Below are 22,332 nucleotides of genomic sequence, written 5' to 3' on the forward strand. Positions count from 1 at the left end.
AAATGCTCTGATTTCAGCTCTATTTTGTTATTAATTTTCTGTTTTTTAAAATTAATTTAGGACTCCTCAAAATCAGAACTGGTTCTAGTTAACTGAAGGATATGAACGATTGGGATACAAAGATTAACCCTGGCAAATTATAGATATTATAGATTATAGATAGAAATTTATAGATAGAAAAAGAGGGGTCAGGAAATGAAAAGTACTTTATAAATATTAGTAACATTCATATTATTAATGTCATTTTGAAGAAAATTGGGTGTGGGAAGCCATTCAACATTTCTGAACCTTTTCCTCCTTTATAATACAGATCCCTTCACCAGTATCTGAATTCTATGAAATAATGCAATAGTATTTGTTCACTGCACTTTATTTAATTCATTAATAGGCAAAAAACCTTGTGGTTTAAGAACATACCTATAGCCAACTGATGTTTCCATCAAGCCTTAAAAAGCAGGGAAATTGGGCAGCTATAGTGAATGCACCAGGGGAGCAGGAAACCTGACCTCCTCTCTGAGGTATTGTACTGCCCTACAAATTTGTAAAAATGCAAACACAATTTGGCTTGGTCTTTCACTGTCCAATCCACTTCCTGGGTAGCTTAGAAAAGTGTAGTAATATGTGGCTCTGAGCATATGGTGAGTGGTGAGCAAAAGATGAAGGAAAGGGAGGAGGAGGGGGGAGGCTTGATCATTCACATGCTTTTTGAGTTCAATGGGATTTACTCCTGTACAATGATGCTTAGTATAGCTGAAACTGACCTAGAGGAGAGGCGGGGAGGGGGAGGAAGGGGAGGAAGGGGAGGAGATTGGGTGGGTAGTTAGTGAAGGATGCTGACAGTTGCTATTCCACTCACAGAGCTTCAATCAGAGCGGCTGACTGTTAAACCCCTCTGGCCACTGGAGCTTTGTCAGTGGAATAAGAGTCTCCTCTCAGCACCCTTCACAAACTATACTTCCCAGGATGCTCTGGGGAAAGCCATGACTGTCTCATGTGAAATCAAAGACTGGTGTGGGTGCAGCCCCGATTAGGCAAGCCTAGAAGCTGCGAGTCTGGCTTTTACAACACTGACAGCTGGTTCTTACTGAGCATGCCCAACATTATCATTGGGTTCCAGCCAAAATGTCTTAAATTAATTAAAAATCAGGTAGGCATTTTTTAACTTTTAAACTTTAAAGATGAAGGTCAAAGTATGGGGCAAGGTCAGTAACAGGATTACAGATACTCTGTGAACATGGCTGATTTTTAATGAATTTCCACAGATTATGACAGAAAAAAGTCCAAAAGGGATCTGTTTTTTTCCTCTCTCTTTTTAGACTTTGAACTCTTGATTCTCTCTGACTGCTTTGTGTATCGCCATGAAAATTTACAGGGTTGTTAAGCAAATGTTTCTGAGTAAGGTTTTCTTTTGAAATGAGCTGATGGGAAGGATCAGAATGGCATGGGGGTTATTTTCAATTTAACATTGCGGAATGTGAAAAATCCATGCTGACTTTAGTATACTTCCACTCTCGTGACTGTATAATTTTTATGACCCACCATGTTCTTCTGATAATGGGTTGTCTCCAAAGCTACTTCTATTCAGAACAGATCCACTGAAATTAATGGTCCCAAGTTAGTCATGGTCATCAATTTTAATGGGTCTACTCTGTGTAGGACTAACACTGAATACAGCCCTATAAATGGTTTTAACTTATTTTAACATTGTATTTTTATATTTCTGTAACCCACTCTGTGTGGATAAGAAATCCAATAAACAACCACTAATTCTGTCACAAAAAAAATCCAGAAAGGAACTATAGTACCTGAACAAGAAAATAAAAACTCTTGACAGACTACCAGGCATATTACTCACAGGAAATATAAGAACAAACCATTCAAATATTGAATTACAGAACAAATAAATGTAACATGGAACAAACAAAACTAAAGCAGTCATAAGGGAAAAAAATACACAACAAATAAAAAGTGGGGAAGGAGAAAGAGTGAGAAAAACATTAACCAAATAATAGGCCAAACTAAAGAAGACTATAATTGAAAGGCAAAATTATAGCAAAAAAGGTCAACAACCAAACGAGAACAAACAAGAATTAAAACTATATAAACAGACAGACTGAAACAAGATAAATATTATAAAAAGAAGCAAAATGCAATTCTTATGATAAAGAAACAAATGAACAAACACAAAAGTGAAACAATGGGTATTCACTGAGTAAAAATGAAAGAAAAAAGGCAGAATAGTGAAAGTGGCACTGAGTGCGCTTTGCTGGAGGGGAGCAGAAAATGTGCCTTTTTGTACTGAAAACCGCAAAGCACTTCAGAGTACAGAACACATCATTACTCAGCACAGAAGCCATTTGATATTTGTGAGTCAATATTGTTCAGCAAAACACTCTACAACACTGTTATTTATTTTACTATTTAACTGCAAAATCCAATCCCAACACAATGCAATAATGCTTGCAACAATAAAATAATTTCTGGACTAGTTAGATCTTACAATTCAGAACTATGTTAAAAAAGGAAAGCAATTTTTCAATTTAATTTTTATTTATTTTTCTAAATGACAATATATGATCTTTATTATATACAGTTACAACCACAGAAACCTCTCAAAGCCTCAGTGTCCTTACAGTAGTTCTGGAGTGATTCTAGAGAAGCACTGCCAATATTTGACCTCTAGCTGCTTGAAATCTAAATAAAATTGAGACAGAAACCTATCCTGTGTCTATCTGACACTGTCTGAGGCTGCTTTAAATAGAGGTGGCTAACCTATGGCCCTCCAGATGGATGTGAAAGTTGGCCAGTGAAAAAAGCAGGTAAGAAAAAAGTAACTCATTTGAAATGTGGTGTTGGACGAGAGCTTTGTGCATACCATGGACTGTGAAAAAGACCAATAATTGGGTGCTAGAACAAATTAAACCAGAACTATCACTAGAGGTAAAATGATGAAACTGAGGCTATCATACTTTGGACACATAATAAGAAGACATGATTCACTAGAAAAGACAATAATGCTGGGAAAAACAGAAGGGAGTAGAAAAAGAGGAAGACCAAGCAAGAGGTGGATTGATTCCATAAACCACAGACCTGAACTTACAAGATCTGAACAGGGTGGTTTATAACAGGTGCTATTGGAGGTTGCTGATTCATAGGGTCGCCATAAGTCGTAATCAACTTGAAGGCACATAACAACAACAAAGACATGAACTCATCCTTGCACCTGTGTTACCTGGTAAGAGCTGTACTTCAAGACCACTATTGCCTTGAACTGGAACAGATGCCTCTCTGGTGAGATTCCATGCATGCTCTCCAGTTCTGGAAAGTTACAGCCTCTGTTTAGCTAGGAAGACTGGCTTGCAGTTACTAGGCCTTGTTCCTATAAAAGTGGGTTTGGCCCTTTGTCAAAATCTCTTTAAGGAGATCACATTGCATTTAAATTATAAACTACAAATTAAAAAACAGCAGCTTAAGACATAATGGTTATGTTCTGAAAATGTTGCCTCATTCAAACAGCTGTATTTTCCCACAGAATTCCCTGTTTTCTGCTCTTTACTGCCTAAACACCAGGGCAAATTTCTGTAGAATATTCCTTGTGTGAAACCTAAACTATCACAATATATATTGTCTGTGACCCATGAGGACTGTTCATGTTCTAGAATCCAAGAACAGACATATAAGAAATTAATACTTACAGGATAACCAGGAAAAGCAGGGTAGCCTGAAGGAGGATATCCTGGGTAAGACATTCTGTTAAGAGAAAAGAAAAGCACTTAAGAACTTCTGCTTAAGAGTTGATCAATTTCCTCAAGTAAGCAGTTCACCTCTCAAGAACAAACAACACACAAAGAAATGGGGCACAGCACATGCAGCAAAGGGAAATTCAGGAGGTCAGTCAGCTGTAATTTAATTTTAGCCTAAATAAAATGTATGTCTGACACAGATAGTAAATGCACTGAGATGGGAGACAGAATACTGATCCTAATTAAAGTAGACAGAAACCAGGGGCTAGACTTCCAACCACAGCAATAGGAGGCTCTTCAGAAAGGTACCTGAACATATAAAGAAAATAACTTAAAGATGTAATGGTATAAGGTAGGGATTGGCAGAAGGTAAATAAAGATCTTCAGGTGGATCTCTGGGTGATAGGCAAGCATGTTGCAGCGGTGTATTGTCAGTGTGCGTGCCCAGCGTGTGCCCACCTAGAGCCCAGTAGTAATAGATCCAGCCGAAAGATATCCACAGACACAGTTACTAGTTAAGAGTCTTTTACTGACAGAATTTTCTAATAGATACAAACACGAATACTTTCCTAGCTCTCCTAACACCGAACACCCCCACACCTTGCAGTTTCTCTTTCAAGGCTTTATAGATGTTTCATTCTTGCCAGCTGCAGCCTCCGCTGTGTGCTGACCTTGGGCACTCTCTGCACAGTGTTAACCCATTACTATGTCTTTCTGGAAAACCAGACACATAGACTTCTCAGCAGCCTACAGTCCCCACCTTTTCCATAAAGACATGAGTACATACATTTCATAGCTTTTCCCACAATTACAGTATGTTTTCGTTACATACATGTCACATTGGATTATTCATTGTTCAAGTCAAACACACCAAGCATAGTAATCATTTTGCTGAACTTTTCTTCACATGTGGGCTTGGTCATGATATCCGCTAGCATGTCAGCAGTGTTACAGTATATCAACTCAATGAACCCTCACTGTATGCTTTCTCTTACATGGTGGTATTTGACACGTATGTGTTTTGTGCACTTGGTGTGCGCTTCTGACGTTGCTAGCCTTATGCAGGCTTGGTTGTCCTCATGTACCTTGATAGGCTTCCTAACCTCTATTCCCACTTCGTGCATTAGATGCTCAAACCACTGCAGCTCATTGCATGCGCTTGACAAGCCAATGTACTCTGCTTCGGAGCTGGAAGTAGCCACTATCGCTTGCCTTCTGCTGCTCCAATCAATCACTGACCCGTGCAACATCACCACTATGCCAGTGGTTGATTTACGGCTTGTGAGTTCACCCGCATGGTCTGCATCCACATAACATTCCATGCCATCCTGGTCCTGCACGGAAAGAACCAGCCCCTTTTTGCTTGAGCCCTGGAGGTATCGAAGCACCCTCTTAACACCTTGCCAGTCTGTTTCTGAGGGTTTCTCCACCTTTCTGCTCAAGATGCTGACTGCACTGCATATGTCTGGGCGTGTAACCTTTACGAGGTATTGAACCTTGCCCAGGATGTGCCTATATAGAGTTGGGTTCGCACATTGTGTGTCCTGTGTTTCCTGTTGAAATGAGACAGTCATGGGTGTCCTTACAGGTTTACAGTCTGACATCCCACATTCAGCCAGAAGCTGCTTTATTTTCCCCTCCTGTCTCAGCATAAAGCTACCATCATCACTACGCATGATGTCAGTTCCTAAATAGTGCTTCACTGGCCCCAAGCACTTTGTGTCTACATGCTGTCGTAGGCTATCATGGAAGTCTCTCTCATCTCTTTCATTGTGGAATATATATAGGATATCATCCACGTACACGGAACAATACGTGGTGCTTGTTCCATTTGTCTTGACATACACACAAGTGTCCGCTATACAGCGTCTGAAACCCATCGACTTTAATACTTCGTCCAGCTTTGCATTCCAACATCTCGCACTCTGGCGAAGACCGTATAAAGATTTGTGCAGCTTACATACTAGCCCTGGTTTTGTTACAAACCCTGGAGGTTGTTCCATGTATATCTCCTCCCGCAGGTCTCCATGCAAGAAAGCCGTGCCTATGTCATAATGATAGACCTGCATGTGCTTCATTGCAGCTATCTTCAGCAGTATCCTAATGGACTCATGTTTTACGACAGGTGCGAAGACAGCATCATAGTCAGTCCCATACTGCTGTGTAAACCCTTTAGCTACCAAGCGCGCTCTATATCTGTGCACCTCTCCTGAGCTAGTCCTTTTTCTTTTGAACACCCACTTACAGCCGATGGCTTTCTTTCCAGTGGGAAGACTGCTCAGCGTCCATGTGCCGTTATTGTTTATGGCTTTCAGCTCCTCTTTCATGGCTGCCTGCCATTTGGCCTGCTCGGTCACAGGCAACTGCCTGATATCATCGATGCAAGAGGGTTCCTCCTGTATCGCCTCGGGTGCTATTAAGGCAGCGGTGAATGCCGGAGACGACTCTATCACCAGGCATGTTACAGTTGCACCTTCTGGGCTCTTGCTTTTACCCCCCCTTTGCATCACCCCCCCCTTTACTACACCTGGGGATACTGATATTTACATGAAACAGTGAATTCCTAAGATACCCTTTCATACAGAGTTTGTCCCCTCTCTGTATCTCACATGTTCCTTGTCTAAACGTGACAACATATCCCATTGCGTTCAGTTTCTTAACAGACAAGACATTACATTCTAAGCTTGGTACAAACAAAACATCAGTCATAATGGTGTTCATTTCGCATAACTTTACAGTACCCCTCCCCAATACCTGTCTGTGCATGCCATCCACAAGCACAACATCCTCTTTCATGGGAAGTGTAGTTTTGAACGAAGTTATGTCCTTCACCATACTGTGGGTAGTGCCTGAGTCTACAACCCATACAGTACTGTCTCTGTCTTTGCTGCTTTTAGTTTTGCAGTTGTCAGCACTCACCAGCTGCACACACGACGGCTTCCTGCCTCGTCCTTTACGCTTCGCTACACAGTCTCTTTGTAGATGAGTTGTAGAACCACAAAAGTAACAGTCTTTTAGTCCAAACGATCTTGCTTCTGTGTCTTTGAAGTTTGGCTTTCTGCATTCTCTTTTCTCAGTTCTCTCCCTTCCTTCGGCTGTTTCCTTCCGTCTCTCCCACTCTTGGTGCAGCTTGCCCGAGACATACTCGACTGTCAGACCATCATCTGGCATAGCTTCCAACGAGCTCACGATCGGATCCCAAGACGAATTCAATGAAGAGAGTATGATGCACACTTGCTGCAACTGTGTGTGCTCCACATGCCTTTCTTGCAGCTCTGCAAACAGCTTCTTTATTTCCAACAGATGGGCAGACATCGTCCTGTCCTCAGTTAGCTTCATCTGATAAAGTCTACGTGCTAAGTGAATTTTGCTGCTTGCTGTTTGTCTCACATGCACTTCGTTTAATGCAGTCCATATAAGCCTAGCCGTCGGCTTATCTTGAATAAACAGCAATTGAGAGTCATCAACAGCCAAGATGATTAACGCCTTCGCTTTCTCGTCCATTCGAATCCACGGAGCCGGTTGCGGGTCCGCAGGTGGGTCAGTCACAATTACCTGCCATAAATTTTCCTTGATAAGGAATGCTTGCATCCTTAATCGCCAACTGGAATAGTTTCGTTCAGTGAGCCTTTCCAAAGGCATCCCGGCTGAAAGTGAAACTGCCATGCCTGCAGCTACTTCTTCTGCACACGGCTAAACACTATTCCTTCGCCCGACTGGCTTCCACGATTAAGCATTCTTCCTCGGTTGTCTGCTGCTGTGTAGCTTGAGCAGCTAGGCTGGGCAGTCTGGGCCTCTAGGCTGGGTTGCTTGGGCCGCTAGGCTGGGCCCATAACCCCTGTTGCAGCGGTGTATTGTCAGCGTGTGTGCCCACCGAGAGCCCAGTAGTAATAGATCCAGCCGAAAGATATCCACAGACACAGTCTTTTACTGACAGGATTTTCTAATAGATACAAACACGAATACTTTCCTAGCTCTCCTAACACCGAACACCCCCACACCTTGCAGTTTCTCTTTCAAGGCTTTATAGATATTTTGTTCTTGCCAGCTGCAGCCTCCGCTGTGTGCTGACCTTGGGCACTCTCTGCACAGTGTTAACCCATTACTATGTCTTTCTGGAAAACCAGACACATAGACTTCTCAGCAGCCTACAAAGCAATGCCAACTTCCTAGTGTTTAACAACAGAATGACAAAATGGTGGGGTCCCTCCCCCTAAATTAGGCTGCTTGAATGGAGAAAGCTTAGGGCAAAATCAGGAGTGGATTTTTGAGAAAGGAACACAAGATCAGTTCCAGTACTAAAGCAAATTCTTGGTCTGAGAATATGTTCAGAGATCCTCTGTTTCTTGAAACCTAACTGTTTGTCCTTCACCCTCCGCATGACCTCCCATCTTCAATTTTGCACCTGATGGATCTCAGGGATTTAGTAAAAAGAAGGCCCTGTTGATTTAGTGGTAAGGCAAAATCTGGAGACGTGCTTGTCAACTTTACAAAGAAGTGGAGGACTGTGCATAAATTACTTGTTAAATTTCTATTTCCGCTTGAGAGTTAGGCTCCAATACAGTTCATTTCAAACCAGTAAGAACACAACTCTTGAAATCACTATCACTATGAATGCAATTTTTCTGCCCACCCCATTTATATCTTCATTTTAATCAACTATGAAAAATGCAAATCACACTAAAATACCACATGAAAGCAACACTAAATTTAATTGTGGAGAAAGCATCCCAATAAGAGTTAGAGACTCGTTAAACTACATTCTGATCCTAAACACATTTACTTACAAGTAAGGCAAATTTATATCAATACATTTATTTCCAAGTAAATGAGCTGAGGATTGTCAATTATTGTATAGATTTTTGATGCAAGGTAAAAAAAAACTGTACTGAGTTGAAAAGCAAATATGACAATAAATACAATGTACTTCTTCACTCTTAAACCACTCTTAAATTGCCTATCCAGGTTTTTCAAGGCCTCTGGTAAAGGTTTTCCTCCAGCTTTACTGCCCAAGAGCCTTTAACTGGAGATGCCATGGACTGAACCTCCGAACTTATACCCATGATCAACCATCAACTATGCCCTCTTGTGTTTGCAAGCATAATGAGCAACTGAGTGGATTGAGGCTGAGAATTCTAGTCAGGAAATTGAGTTGCTGCCTTTCATTAATTAAGCATCTGAAGTACAATAAAACAATTATGTTAACTTTAATAATAATACTGAATATTAACAATAAATTATCATCAACAACTTTAGACTGTTCTTTATTAAAATTCACAGACCAGTTTACAGCACAACACCAAAACTAGAGTTTCAACACATCATTGAAATTACTAGATACATAAAATCAAAAATCACATTTCATAACAATTGCAAAGCAGCAAGTAAGATAGCCTGGATGAACAAATGCATCTTAAGATGACATCAAAATCCAAATATAAACACCTCAGCGGTCAGGGAGTCCCATAGGCAGGGAATAAGCCCTATTTTAAGCCACTGCACCACGTGCAGTGCCCAATGGCAAAGCCACAAGGAGTGCCTCTCCTGTAGACCTCAAAGGCCATGCTGGCAGATACAAGGATGATTTGGACTTGTCTAGTGCTAGGATGACAACCTTCTGAACACTATTCTGAGATTTTTGAGAATGGATGAAAAGGTTGTACAACTGGTTAACAGCATTTGGTAGAAATGAATGAATGAATCATTTATTACGGTCACAGACCAGAAGATTAAAATTAGTTTTAAAAGCCACAAAAATTAAAATACATATAAAACACAACTGGTAATTACTGCAAACCAAATAAATACAGATTAAGTAGTTTGTTGGTCAGAAGACTGACAGCATTGTTTCCTAGAATGAATGCCAGCAGGCCTATAGAGAGAAATTCAGCAGTTGGGGGAAGGGCTGACTGTACCCTGGAGGTTCAATCATATGTCTATGAGAACAGTAAAAACCTAAATACACATAGTCTAATATGTTCCACTCTTTTAAAAACATTTGTCAGTCATACTATTGCCTTTGTACTCTTTCATCAGAAGGCAAGAGCAGATTTCTTGCTTGCTTGCTCAGCAATTGGGCAGAATATGCTCTTTATCTCCAAAAGAGATGGACATAAAAGCTGAAAGTCAGGGAAGGTGCATTGAAGGTCAAGCCTCTCCACAGGCCCCACTATAGCCCAGACTGACATTTTCTGCTTTTCCAGAGAGAAATGAAGTTACGCAATATGTGCTTACTAAAGGCTAGCAACCTATGTTTCCATGGCACAGTGACTCACTAATTTCTGCACGTATCCTGAAGTAAAAATGAAGACCACACCCTTCACTATGGCAGTTACATAACACCAAGGAGGAAATGGATTGACTCAACAGTATATCTGACTGCTGGAAATTTCAAATAACTTTAAAAAAAAAGAGCCTAAAGCTAAAAAAAACTTTCCGGACCATCCGAAAGCATCTGCCTTTTTAAGTTTATCTGGGTGGCATTCCATTACAACAAACCTCTGCTCCCAAGACCTTATGAAGCTTGCCCCAACCAACATACAAGTGAAAATTAAAGAAGACAGTCCTTACATTCAGAATCTTGAAAGAGGAGCACTGATGATATGTGGATGTGCTTATATTAGCATTGGATCAAGGCTTTACAAATCCACTTCCTAAGGTAAGGGCCTTTCCCCATTCATCATAAGATAATAGATCTTCCTTCCTTACCCCTCCTCCTTGGAGGTGATTTTCATTACCTGGGGGTTTGAGGTGCTCATAGTGCTTCTGCTTCCTCCTAAATTCAGAACAATTTCAGATATACTTCCTCATGCACATGCAGGGGACTTGAAAAGTGAAGGGTCAGAGGTGACCACAAATGACGAATGGCTAGCAAGCCAAGTCTAAATCTGTACACTCCTGCTGTTAAAACTATTTCTCGAGATGACCCATTCTTCCATTGCTACAGAGTTCACATCCCAGTCTGCGTCTGTGTTAGAATTGCTTAATATGTTTTTTAATAATGTTTTTAACCCTTTTTTAAAGTTGTTTTTTTAATGTTTTTAACACTGTTTTGTTTTAATGTATTTTAAGGTCTGTTTTATGATTTTTTAAAGTGTTTTTAATACTTTGTTTGCTGCCCAGGGCTCCTGCTGGGAGGAAGGGTGGGATACAAATTAAATAATAAATAAATTTCCTTGCAAATTTAACTTTGTTAAATTGCCCATTTTAACTTTGTTAAATCTGTGATATAGAGGGTATGTGAGAACATGCAGTCTATTTCATTATGCTTCAGCACGGTGCTTCTCTCCTCTTGAGTGAGGAATGAAGTTGCTAGCCCCTGGCTTTGTTGATGAACTCTGTTTCCTCCTATTTTACTGGACCTGTTAATTACTTCAGCCTCAAGCATCACTACAGGCCTCTTCTATTCCAGACACCAAAGTGTTACTGATTAACAGGCTCTTTCAGCACGTTCTGTCCCTTCCGCACTTTGTTTGCTACCAAGCCGTCTAGGAGTAAAACAAAATCCAAAGTTGATTTTTAAAACTGTGATGATCATCAGAAAATTCAGCAATATTTGAGATCTTGAGGAGAGAATATACACAGAGAGATGGCTATAAATCTTCACAGTCCAGAATTTAAAAACTTTTCACTGGTTTCTGCTAGATTGGTTTCAATAAAATATAAACCTTTACATGTTTTTTCTAACCTCATCATCTCTAGGAATGACAGCTAAGTATATTTAGTCTGAGTAGAGATTATTTCAAGAAGCTGTAGGGCATTTTTGCTTTGTCATCATTATTACATTAATTTCCAAAGCCTTTTTAAAATGGATAAAGGTGTAAATAAAACAGAAAGCTTTTTTTAGTTTTAGAAGTTTGGTTATAGCTGTTGCCGAATAGTGATTTCTGGTAAAGCGTATATGGAAGGTAAGTTACTTCTTTTGGGCTAGGCAATATTTATCAAACCACGGTATTCTAGTGGAATGTGCGTTAGCCTGAAAAGCGTTTGATGTGGTCACTGCCGAATAGAGATGGTCAAGAATTTGTTCAAATGTCTCCATAATATCGTTGGTCGGTATGGAGGTTGTTGTACGGAGGTCCATCATAAAGGGGGAGGATAAAATTGTTTTAACCTGTTCCTCCATTAATGGTGACCACCTTCGGCGTTTTGGGCCCTGGAATGCCTCTGGGTCAGGGAATGTCTGTGGGTGAGTCAATTGACCAATTGAGAATGAGAATTTTATTGCTAATGGGAGATGGTCACTTTCAGGTCTATCCTCTATGGCAAACTCCTTTACACAGTCTAACAAGGGAGGGGAGATCAAAATGTAATCAACCACGCTGGCCCCTCTTTTAGTTAGGAAGGTGAAGAAACCCTTAGACGCATCAAATTTTGTCCCATTAAGGCAGAAAAGATGGGCACTAAGTAGTAGTCTGTATAGGGCATGGCCATTTTTGTTTATCACCTTATCTCGCGAGGAGTGGGGCAGTACTACCATGTCGCTCCCCAAGATGTTTCTCCAGCTGAAATCACACACAACCAAGTTGCTATTAGTTCTCCTGCGCAAGATAGACTGGTACAATGCAGATACCTGTCTTTCCCCGCACACAGAGCAGAAGGACTAACACCAACAGAGGGAAACAAAGTAGAGTGAAGGGTTCATAAAAGCCCCCTTCCAAGCCAATTTGTAGTCCCCTGAGCAACTGCTTTTTAAGCTTTTTAATAAATAGATGGAAGTTGGCTCAGAGACAATGCAAAGTTTAAAAGAAGATCAGAACTAACAGAATAAAGACATCAGAAAGGAATGCAGAAAAACAAGAGAAAAGGAATGGGGGAAGACAGGAGATGAGCAGGTGCACACGCAAATGGGATTCTGTGGATCACTTTATGGATTGCCTACATGGAAGATTAAATAAATAAATCTCCATATTGCCATGTATGATGGCCCTATATGTAAGTATTTCAGAATGAGTACTTCAGTGTGCAAGCACATCTAGGATTACCTGTCATATCTGATAATATACATATGGGTTATTAATCTACACAAATTCCTATACGGAAGTGTCTAAAACAGAACTTGAGTGCTGTGACACCTGCCCTTTGAAATATACTCCCCTTAAATAGTAGAAAGGTGCCATCTCTGTTGTCTTTTCAGTGCCTTTTGAAGACCTTTAAGTATAGACCCTATCCCAGTCTGCATCAGTGTTGCAACTGTTTTCATGTTTTTTAAATATGTTTTAAATATGTTTTGTTTTTAAGATGTTTTTAGTGTTTTTGTTTGCCATTCTGAGATCCTTCTTGGAGGAGGGGTGGGATATAATTTAATTAATTATTAACAGTAGTAATAATAATAATTCTATAGTGTGTTAAACTGCTTTCAGGACTACATAACTGTGATTTTCTAAAAATATGAGATTACTAAACAATGGTGATTTTTTTCCTTATTGTAGTTGTGTTTATTTTCAGCTTGGGCTGTTTTGAAATAAGAGAAAGGATAATGCACTGTGAAACTGCTGTGTGCTGAGAGAGATCATTCTTGAAAGCAAGAAATGGCAAGTTAAAATTCCAAACAGCCGATGTGCAAATTTCAGTGCAAACTACTAGCATCACTATAGAATGCTCAGTATGGGAGAGAACATAAAATCACTTAATATAGGTTAATAGTTTTATACACACTGTCATGCTGGTTAAAGAGTATTTTCCCCTCCCCTTTCAGCTAGTGTTTTTGCATGAAATAGTAATTAGAAATCCACAGGAGTTATCAGGAGTCATCATTAACAGCACAAGGAGGAAGCTACCATAATACTTAATCAAACCAACGGTCCATCTAGCTCACTCTTGTGTACATTGATTGGAAGCAGTTCTCTAGGGTTTCAGAGAATGGTATCTCCCAACCCTATCTGGAGATGATGGGAACTGAACCCTGGATCTTCTGCAGGCAAAGCATGCACTGAGCCATGGCCATCCCCTCTTTATGACATCATAGTTGTGACATGTTCCTTTCAGTGATGGACCTCTTATGCCCAGAGTTTCACCAGAGTTTAAGTGTGGACACTTGTCTGTTTAGGATAGTTTTAATAGGATAGTGCTAAGGATAACGGTTATCAGATTATTTAAATTGAACTTTATGGCTTTAAAGTGTTACAAATCTTTGGAATGGGACAGTCTACATATCTAAATTAATGTATAATTGCAAGTACAGGATCAGGTAGTGTTGTTTTATTAAGAAGAAAGTGCTATCTCACATACATGCCTACGGTCCTGCTTTTAGATTTACTCAAGAATCACCACCCCAAATGTAAACATGGCACTTGAAAGAACTGCTAAACGTCACACCTTTTTTCATTCTACTACTCTGACTGCATATATAAAGTTTGTAAATGTACTTTGTTTGAGGGGAAACTCAATAGCAACTAAGAGATCTCTAATATTAACTCAAAGTTCTGTAAGTAGAATCTGTTGAATGGGGCCCACTCACATAGTGCATAGTGGCAGATCCAGGTTTGTAGCTACTTTGCATTACTCATACTTTTGCCATATTCACATTTTTAGAGCTGCACCTAAAAATGTGTCAAGCAGCAAGCACTGCATCACAAAAGACACATAATCCAAGACTCCACCCTTTCCCTTCAGCTTAATCCAGAAAAATGACTTGGAAGTGTTAAACAAGAGGTGGCTAATCCTCATGAGTATTGAATGTACATCCACAAACAAAATTCCTCTGAAAATCGTTTCTTCATACTCACAGTTACGTAACCATGTCTAAAAGAATCTCGATATCACCACAATTATCAGAAAGATTTTCGACTGGAAATGTTGCACTGGCAATCCATGTAAGGGTCAACCTAACCACAGAAGCAAACTAGGCAACTAGCTAGTATGGGGGGGAGGGTGCCTCATCTGTGTTGATGTCTTAGGACAGTGGTTCTCAATCTTTTTTCGTTCGCGGTGCACTATAAAACATAAAAATTTTCTGGCGCACTTTGTGTACAAAATTAAAAATATATTAATATATTTTAAACTATGAATAAAAATAACTTAATAATAATATACTTTCATAATATTCGCCGCACACCTAGCCACCTCTTGCGGCGCACTGTTTGAGAATCACTGTCTTAGGAGATAACACCTCTCCATGTTAAGGCGGCAGTTTAGCAAAATCACACGGATCACCACTGGCCACCTGGGGCATCATGGAGAAGGGCCAGTCGTTAAAAATGAAAATGAGAAAAGAATATTCTGGGGGATTCTTTATCATACAACGCACTATTATTAAGACACTCGAGGAAGAGTGGCAAGTTTACCTAAAGCAACAAAACAAAACTTGGGTTAGCCTTGAACACATGATTACAGGCAATCTAATTTTGTAATCGGCACTGAGAGGTTGCGCTGTAGATGACTGGAAGCGCGTCCGAATGCATCCATCCAGGCAGAAAGGCAATAGCGAACCATCCATAACAAGAGGGTTTGGTTAACTATTTTAGAAAGGGACCTTTGGCAGGTCTACGAAGGGAGTGGTGGGAAGAGGGTATATGTGCGTGCGCACGCCTGTCTTGTGACGAGGACTATCCCAATAAAGTATTGTAAAGCAAACCTACGCAGTCGGCAGCGGGAAGAGTTCGCCCACCGAGAGCGGGGCAGTAGGTAAAGAGGGAGAAATGCACGTCAACTGCGCGAGCAGGAAGAACTGCGTAAGTCCCTGAGACATTTTCCTCCGCTCGTAGGAAACCAGAGCGGCGCGCACCAGAGCTCCTCTCTGCACTCCCGCCGCCTCCCCACTCTCACCTGAAACACGACCAAACTGTGCGGCCACCGCTATTCAGCGCTGCGAGCAAAATGGAGACGTAGGCCAGCAGAACCTGCCCCTCCCCTTCCCTGAATCCCGGGCCGGGTATAATTTTGCCCCGCCCTCCTTTTCCGGCCTGGGAAAAAGCGAAAGTCGTTACGCCTACGGCTGTAGCCGCCGCCTTGCGAGTCGAAGCAAGGCCTCGCGTTGCTTTTTCCTTCCGCTCCAGTTCTCAAATCCCTGCTCTTCACAACGCGGGAGCGGGAGGGCTTGGTGACATCATCGTGCGACACTAAATTGCCTCAAGAACCGGTTTCATGTCCATCCGCCGAAGGACCGCTGCGGACCGTGGCGATGCCCATGTCGGCACGAGCCATTGCAAATCTAGCCCCGCCCTGCAGAGGTCATCCGCAATCATTCTCCAGGTCAAGTGTGCAAAGTCAGTTTCGGGCCTGTGCATGCCGCCACCGCTACCCAGTTCTACTTTTCAAAATAACTCGCCTGTAATGGAAACTACTACAAATGACATCGTATGTCCCACGTGCAGGATAAAAGATGCCACCACCGCCGAGGAAACAAAGAGGGACCATGAAGGCGTTCGGAAATCTCAGCCAACGGCCATTGCTGTAAATTAGATCGTTGCCTTTTAAAATTAATTGTATAGTGTCATCGTCGTGGTGCTGCAGCTAAAAGGAAAGCAAAAGAGTGAAGCTACATGACATGTTGGAGGAATGTGGTGTGCACAGCCACGTTGGCGGCTCACTACCACATCACTTCATGACTCAACACTAGGTGACTTGTAGCTGAATGTGTGAAGGTCTCCACTGAAAAATATTGGACTGGAGGTGAGGTTGAATGATATAGAATCATAGAATAGTAGAGTTGGAAGGGGCCTATAAGGCCATCAAGCCCAACCCCCTGCTCAATGCAGGAATCCAAATCAAAGAATTCCTGACAGATGGCTGTCCAGCTGCCTCTTGAATGCCTCCAGTCTCAGAGAGCCCACTACCTCTCTAGGTAATTGGTTCCATTGTTGTATGGCTCTTAACAGTTAGGAAGTTTTTCCTGATGTCCAGTCGAAATCTGGCTTCCTGCAACTTGAGCCCATTCTGTGTCCTGCACTCTGGGACGATTGAGAAGAGATGCTGGCTCTCCTCTGTGTGACAAACTTGCATGTACTTGAAGAGTGCTCTCATATCTCCCCTCAGTCTAAACCCCTCAGGCTAAACATGCCCAGTTCTTTCAGCCTCTCCTCATAGGGCTTTGACAGTTCTTACTGTAGTACTGGAACTGCCACAGGTCACTCACACACACACTCCTCCACTTGAAGTTTGCAGTAATTAAGTGATGCAATTTTTCATTTTAATGCTCATTTTATAGCCAAATTTTAATGTATAATTTATATTCTTTCTAAACTGCTTAGAGGTTTATTTACAGTTATTTTTGTGAAATAAATAAAATAAACCTGTCTGAGGATGCTTCAGGAGGGGCTGCAAAAGTTCCCAGGTCCAATTCCTAGCATCACGTGGTAAGATTTGGGAGAAAAAGTTCCCTGACATCCTTTGCCAATCAGTGTAGACAATGCAGAACCAGATGGCCTAATGGTCAGACTCAATAGGACGCAGAATCATGGGTGTTCAACTACAGGGAAACCTGTGATGCTCCACCTACTGCTGGATTACAGTTTCCATCATCCTGACCATTGACCATGTTAGTTGAGGCCGATGGACTTTTAACACCATGGGGTAGGCCCCCGGTTCCCCACCCCTAATCTATACCATTTCAATCCAGCCTTGTTTTACCACAGAGGCTGCTTTTGTGGCCCTGGTGGTAGGAGACAGAGGTAGTACAACCATAATGGTTATTGTGGGCCTCTCCGTGGCTTTTGATACCACAGATCCCAGTATCCTTCTGGATCAATTCTGTGGGAAGGAACATGGTGATACAGTGGTTCTGGTCTTAGCTGCAGGGCGGTTTCTCGAAGGAACTGCTTAGGTTCATGGCATCTTTGCTGCGGACCCCCGTATCATTGTCCCATGTGGTTTTTAACTTGTATATGAAGCTGCAGAGGGGGCTCATCCAGGGCTTTAAAGGGAAGTGTTACTAATATGCTGATGACCACTATTTCTCCTTGTCATGAGAGTCAAGTGAAGCAAAGCTCTGAACCAGTTCCTGGAATCAGTAACGATCTGGATGAGGGCCAAAAACGTAAAGCTAAATCCCAACATACTGAGATTCTACGATTAGATACTTATCTGGATGGTGTTTAACCTATTTTGAATGCGGTTGCACTCCCCTAGAAATAGATTCATTCTGTGGGTGCTCCTAGATCTGGCCCTGGAGAACTACATATCCTCAATTGATTTCAAGTTAGGAACAGTATCTGAAAATCCACAATAAGCAAAGATTACTATTGCCGTGTGGCTATGTTTTCTCTGCCTCCTTTACTATTTTTTGCTGATATGGTACTTACCTATATTACTTGGAGCCCAGTTACCTAAAGGAACAATTACTCCCATATATACTTGTCGACATATTGGGATCATCTATTGATGCTTTGCTTGGGTTGCCACCACCCTCAGAAATGAAGCAGGTAGTGATAGAGGGGGACATTTTGAGCTGCAGTGTCCCATCAGTGGAATTTCATCCCCAAGGAATCCAGCCTGGCACCTGCTTTGCTGTCACTTAGTTGCCTGACAAAAACTTTATTCTCTCAAACTTTGTGTCCAGTAACAATCATATTACCTATTTTGTATCCTTCAGACTGTTTTTGCTATTTATATTTTATTGTTTTAATACAGTGCAAATCACCAGAAGAGCAGTATACAGTTTAAAAGAGTAAATTTTGGAGTCTTCAGTTACCCATAACATGCCAAAATGGAGGAGTTCTGGAAAAGGTGAGATACACTTAGGGTCACTAAATGCAAGAAAAAAACCACAGGGTTCCTGTCTCCTTAACAGGGAATTTCAACATATGCAGTGGCTTACCTTTGAATGCTACAACAGCTGAAATTCCTTCTTCTATCTCAGTCTCCATCTGTGCTGGAATTGATTTTTAAGATGGTTTTGAAGTTGTTTTGTTTTAATATGTTTTAGTGTTTTGTTTTTAAGATGTTTTAAAGTGTGTTTAGTGTTTTTGTTTGCTACTTTGCGCTCCTTCTGGGAGGAAAGGCGGGATATCAATGTAATAAAAAAACCACTAGTAGTAGTACTGTAACCCTAAAAGCCTCCATGCTGTCTGGCTAAGTACAATAGTGCTGCTGTAGCTCACATTTTATAAGTATTGTGATCTGTTGCATTAAATTCCCCATCTTGAATCTTGTGGTTTACTTTCTTATGATAAAAAGGTGCCCATGCATTGTTCTTTTTGCTGCCAGGGTATATCTAGAATGGTTTTTGTCACTCTGTGAAACACTCTGCTTTACTTTATTCTGCAAAATGCTTCAGTTCACTTATTTCAAACTTTTTGAATACCAGCATGTTTTTTTAAAAAAATTCTCTCTTTATCCCCTTCAATTTAAAACAATGTAAACAAATTAAAATAATTTGCTCTTTGATGGTAAAAGGCAGCAGCAGCGATGCATCTCCTATCTCAATGTAGTGATCCCACAGGGCTAAGATCACAGATAAGTCTGCTGTCTGCTGTGACGTCCTTCCCTGGTTCTCCCTGTCAGGTTCTCACCTGCTTGTGGCTACTGCCTTTCACTAGGCACCACCAGGGACACCACCAGTCCGGACCGTCCTTTATATGGTTTCTCACTCCGCTTTAGCACAGATCTCACTAGATCCCCCTGCTAGGCAGCACCACCAGTCACGTCCTATAACCAATACTCCCAGAGACCTTGCCTGAGTCTCTCTCTAGCTGGTTACTTTTGTGACTGCGTGCTTATGCTGTTCCCAACCCCCTGGTATCTTTATATATAAAGCATACAACTCTGGGTTGCTCTGGATACTTGTTACAATTTCTCCCTTCACCGCTGCCACCATTAGATACTGCTTCTGTTCAGCCTTGGTAATTACCTTGCCCTCCCTTCTGGTCTGTATATTCCCCAGCCAAGGATCAGGCCTTTGGTAAACCAAATAAGTATTTATTTAATATTAGAAATAACAAGATTACTTAAGGAATGTTTCACAAGCATATGGTTTCATATATGGTCACTCTTTATGTTTCTGTTCATATATATACTCTTTAAGTATCAGCCAAATACAGTCCAAACTTCCCTCAGAACTCTGCCAACCAACCCTCACCAAACGACCTCACTCCAACCAACTCAACAACTTCTCCCCCCATCACTCACAAACCTCCATTTATACCTTCAGCCAGCCAGCCACTCAGCCAATCATCATCCAGCATACTTCAGCTTCTCACCCATGTACTCCCACTTTCTCTCTCAGTCATTTACCATACATCACCCAATAGACCCGCACTTACCATATTTACAGATGCTTAACCTACAGGAACATCACATCTGCCTTTAAAAGAGCAGCAGAAGCTTATCTCAAATCTTAGTGCTTAGATTTAAGAGAACATCTCTGGGCCTGATGTCATATGACAACGGGGAACTAACAGGTAGGCATGGTTTGCCCAAAATGGCCTTGTGCCAGATTCAGAGATCTAGTGGGCCTAATAAGGTCTGTGGGCTGGAGGTTTCCCACTGCTGAATTATATCCACCCAAATGCATGATGCATTCATTAAGATACATGTACACACGAAGTTCAATAGCAATTTTTGAGTTCAGGCATGTGGTTTCTACATATGTAACATGGAGATTTGTTGAGGCAGCAAGCTGTCAGACGCTATAAAAAGCTTAAGCAAGTTCAACTCAAAATGGTCCCCCTCAATCTATTTTGAGCTAAACTTGCTTACGCTTTATACTTAAGTTTAGATCCAAGTTTAGGTCCAAGGTCCAAGTTTAGATCTTTACAAAAATTATTAGTGTGAAATTTTACTTACTTTGTTATTCCCAGGTGCAGTTTAATAGTCTTTGTTAGTAACAGAATTACTACATAACTAAAACTATACCAATTTGATTAATTATATGCAAGGGGACAAGTTTTAGAAAAGAAAAGCTGTTTGCTAGTCGGGCGGGATATAAGCTGAATAAAATAAAATAAATAAATAAATAAAAACACACCACTACTTATGGCTGGTTTGACATCAAGTGATGACATGTATATGCACATACAAGTTATCATTACTCTAAAATATGCTAGAGATTTTATATCACAATGAAGTGAGTTCACAAATTTAGAGTACACACAGGCATGCTGTAATCACCACAGCAAAATTGGCAACCCTTTAGAACATTTAGAAGCACTCAATGGGAAAATAAGGACTATTATAGTCTAAGCAGCAGCTATCCCACAGCACTCCAAATATTGCTGGACTACAACTCCGATCGTCCTTGACCATTGTCTATGTTGGCTGGAGCTGAGGGGTGTTACGAGTCCAACAACATCTGGAAGGCCACAGGTTACCCACCCTGGCCTAGTTTGCCTACTTAATAGGTTTAATTCCCACAGGAATTTCTGCTTCTGCTTAATAGTTGTATATTTTTATTACCTCTCACTCTTACTGTTGTTTGAATATTATGTTTTATTATACTGGGGTTGTTATGATTGTACACCACAATATATATTTTATTGTGGAAACTGTTGAAGGGTGGTTTAGATACTTTTAAAGTAAATAAATTAGAGAAGGGGTGAAAAATTCACCAAGGGGAATGCCAGTACTCAGCCCTTCCCCACCCTCAGCTACTGAGATAAGTTGCTGGGTTCTAAACTACCAGTCAAGGAATGCTAAGAGAACACAACAGTCCAGCCTTTCCCCTAAACTAAAGGCAACAGTTGTAGAGTTACACTCCATCATACCTTAGACAAATAGCTGTCAGAGAGCTGCGGGGTGGCCATTCCCTAGGCAAATTACTGATAAATAGTCCATAATGGCTAAGAGATCAAAGTTTGAAGGATGATACAGCCACCAGAGCTTGGAAGGAAGGAAGATTAGATAGATGATAGACTAGACACACAGACAGCTGAGAGGGGAGAATAAATGGGTAATATACAGACATTTGCAGTTGGGAGGAGAGTTATAAATTGGCTGAAAACTCCTTGCCAGGGGTGGTGGCGGTGGTGTCTGGTCTGGGATAGCAGATTTGTAGCCCTATGGAGGTATCTCTTTGCCTTCACTTTGTGCTCTGCTTCTATTTATAAATATGGAAATTACTACAGGGGCACCCTATATCCCTAGTGTACTCTTGCCCAAAAGATAATCAAACAATCTGCAGTGTTTCCCTTAAAACCTTTCACAGCTCAGGGAAGTGGGAAGCCTTGCATATCACTATGGCACCAGAGAACAAGAGAGTAGGCAAGGAATGCATTACTAAACAAAATGCCAAATAAACATTGCTGAAGACAAAACACATATAAACCTCCCTTAAGCTCATAACTCTAATGTGCCATACAAACAATATTACCAAAGCTAAAACATAGGTGGATTCTGCGATACTAAAGGACATGGAGAGATATTCAACAACCATCAGTTAGAAATGTCCCTTTCTTCCTGCCCCCCATCCCTTATAAAAACTACTGGGTATTTATTGTCTCCTCATTTTTGTTTAAAAACTTTCCATTTGAAATACTAAAGTGCTCCCCTCAAAATTGTTCCTAAGTTTTATTCAAGTAGAAGCTTGCAGTGTCTTTGGGTTCTGTAACCTCACTAAGAGGAATGCCAAAAGACTAATTGCTAGTTGACAACTGTCAAGGTAAGCTTTTAATATTAAAGAGTAAAACGGGGCAAGCAATAGGCAGAAACTGCAGTT

General features: G+C 41.0%; 1 protein-coding gene across 4 annotated transcripts in view; it reads right to left on the reverse strand.

Annotated features, from left to right (window-relative positions):
- The window catches only part of ANXA7 (annexin A7), a 36,524-nt gene extending 20,635 nt beyond the window's left edge, over positions 1–15,889 (reverse strand). Inside the window, exons 1-2 of one of the 4 annotated variants that reach the window (XM_061634645.1) lie at positions 15,677–15,889; positions 3,696–3,750 (exon numbers count right to left, since the gene is read on the reverse strand). In XM_061634645.1, the coding sequence (XP_061490629.1) occupies positions 3,696–3,749 (54 nt within the window). In that variant the 5' untranslated portion in view covers position 3,750; positions 15,677–15,889. The other 3 variants (XM_061634644.1, XM_061634642.1, XM_061634643.1) reach the window with 3 other exon arrangements.
- Between the last annotated feature and the right edge of the window lie 6,443 nt (positions 15,890–22,332).

The sequence above is a fragment of the Rhineura floridana genome, chromosome 7 (genome assembly GCF_030035675.1).
Source record: "Rhineura floridana isolate rRhiFlo1 chromosome 7, rRhiFlo1.hap2, whole genome shotgun sequence".
Lineage (NCBI taxonomy): Eukaryota > Metazoa > Chordata > Lepidosauria > Squamata > Rhineuridae > Rhineura > Rhineura floridana.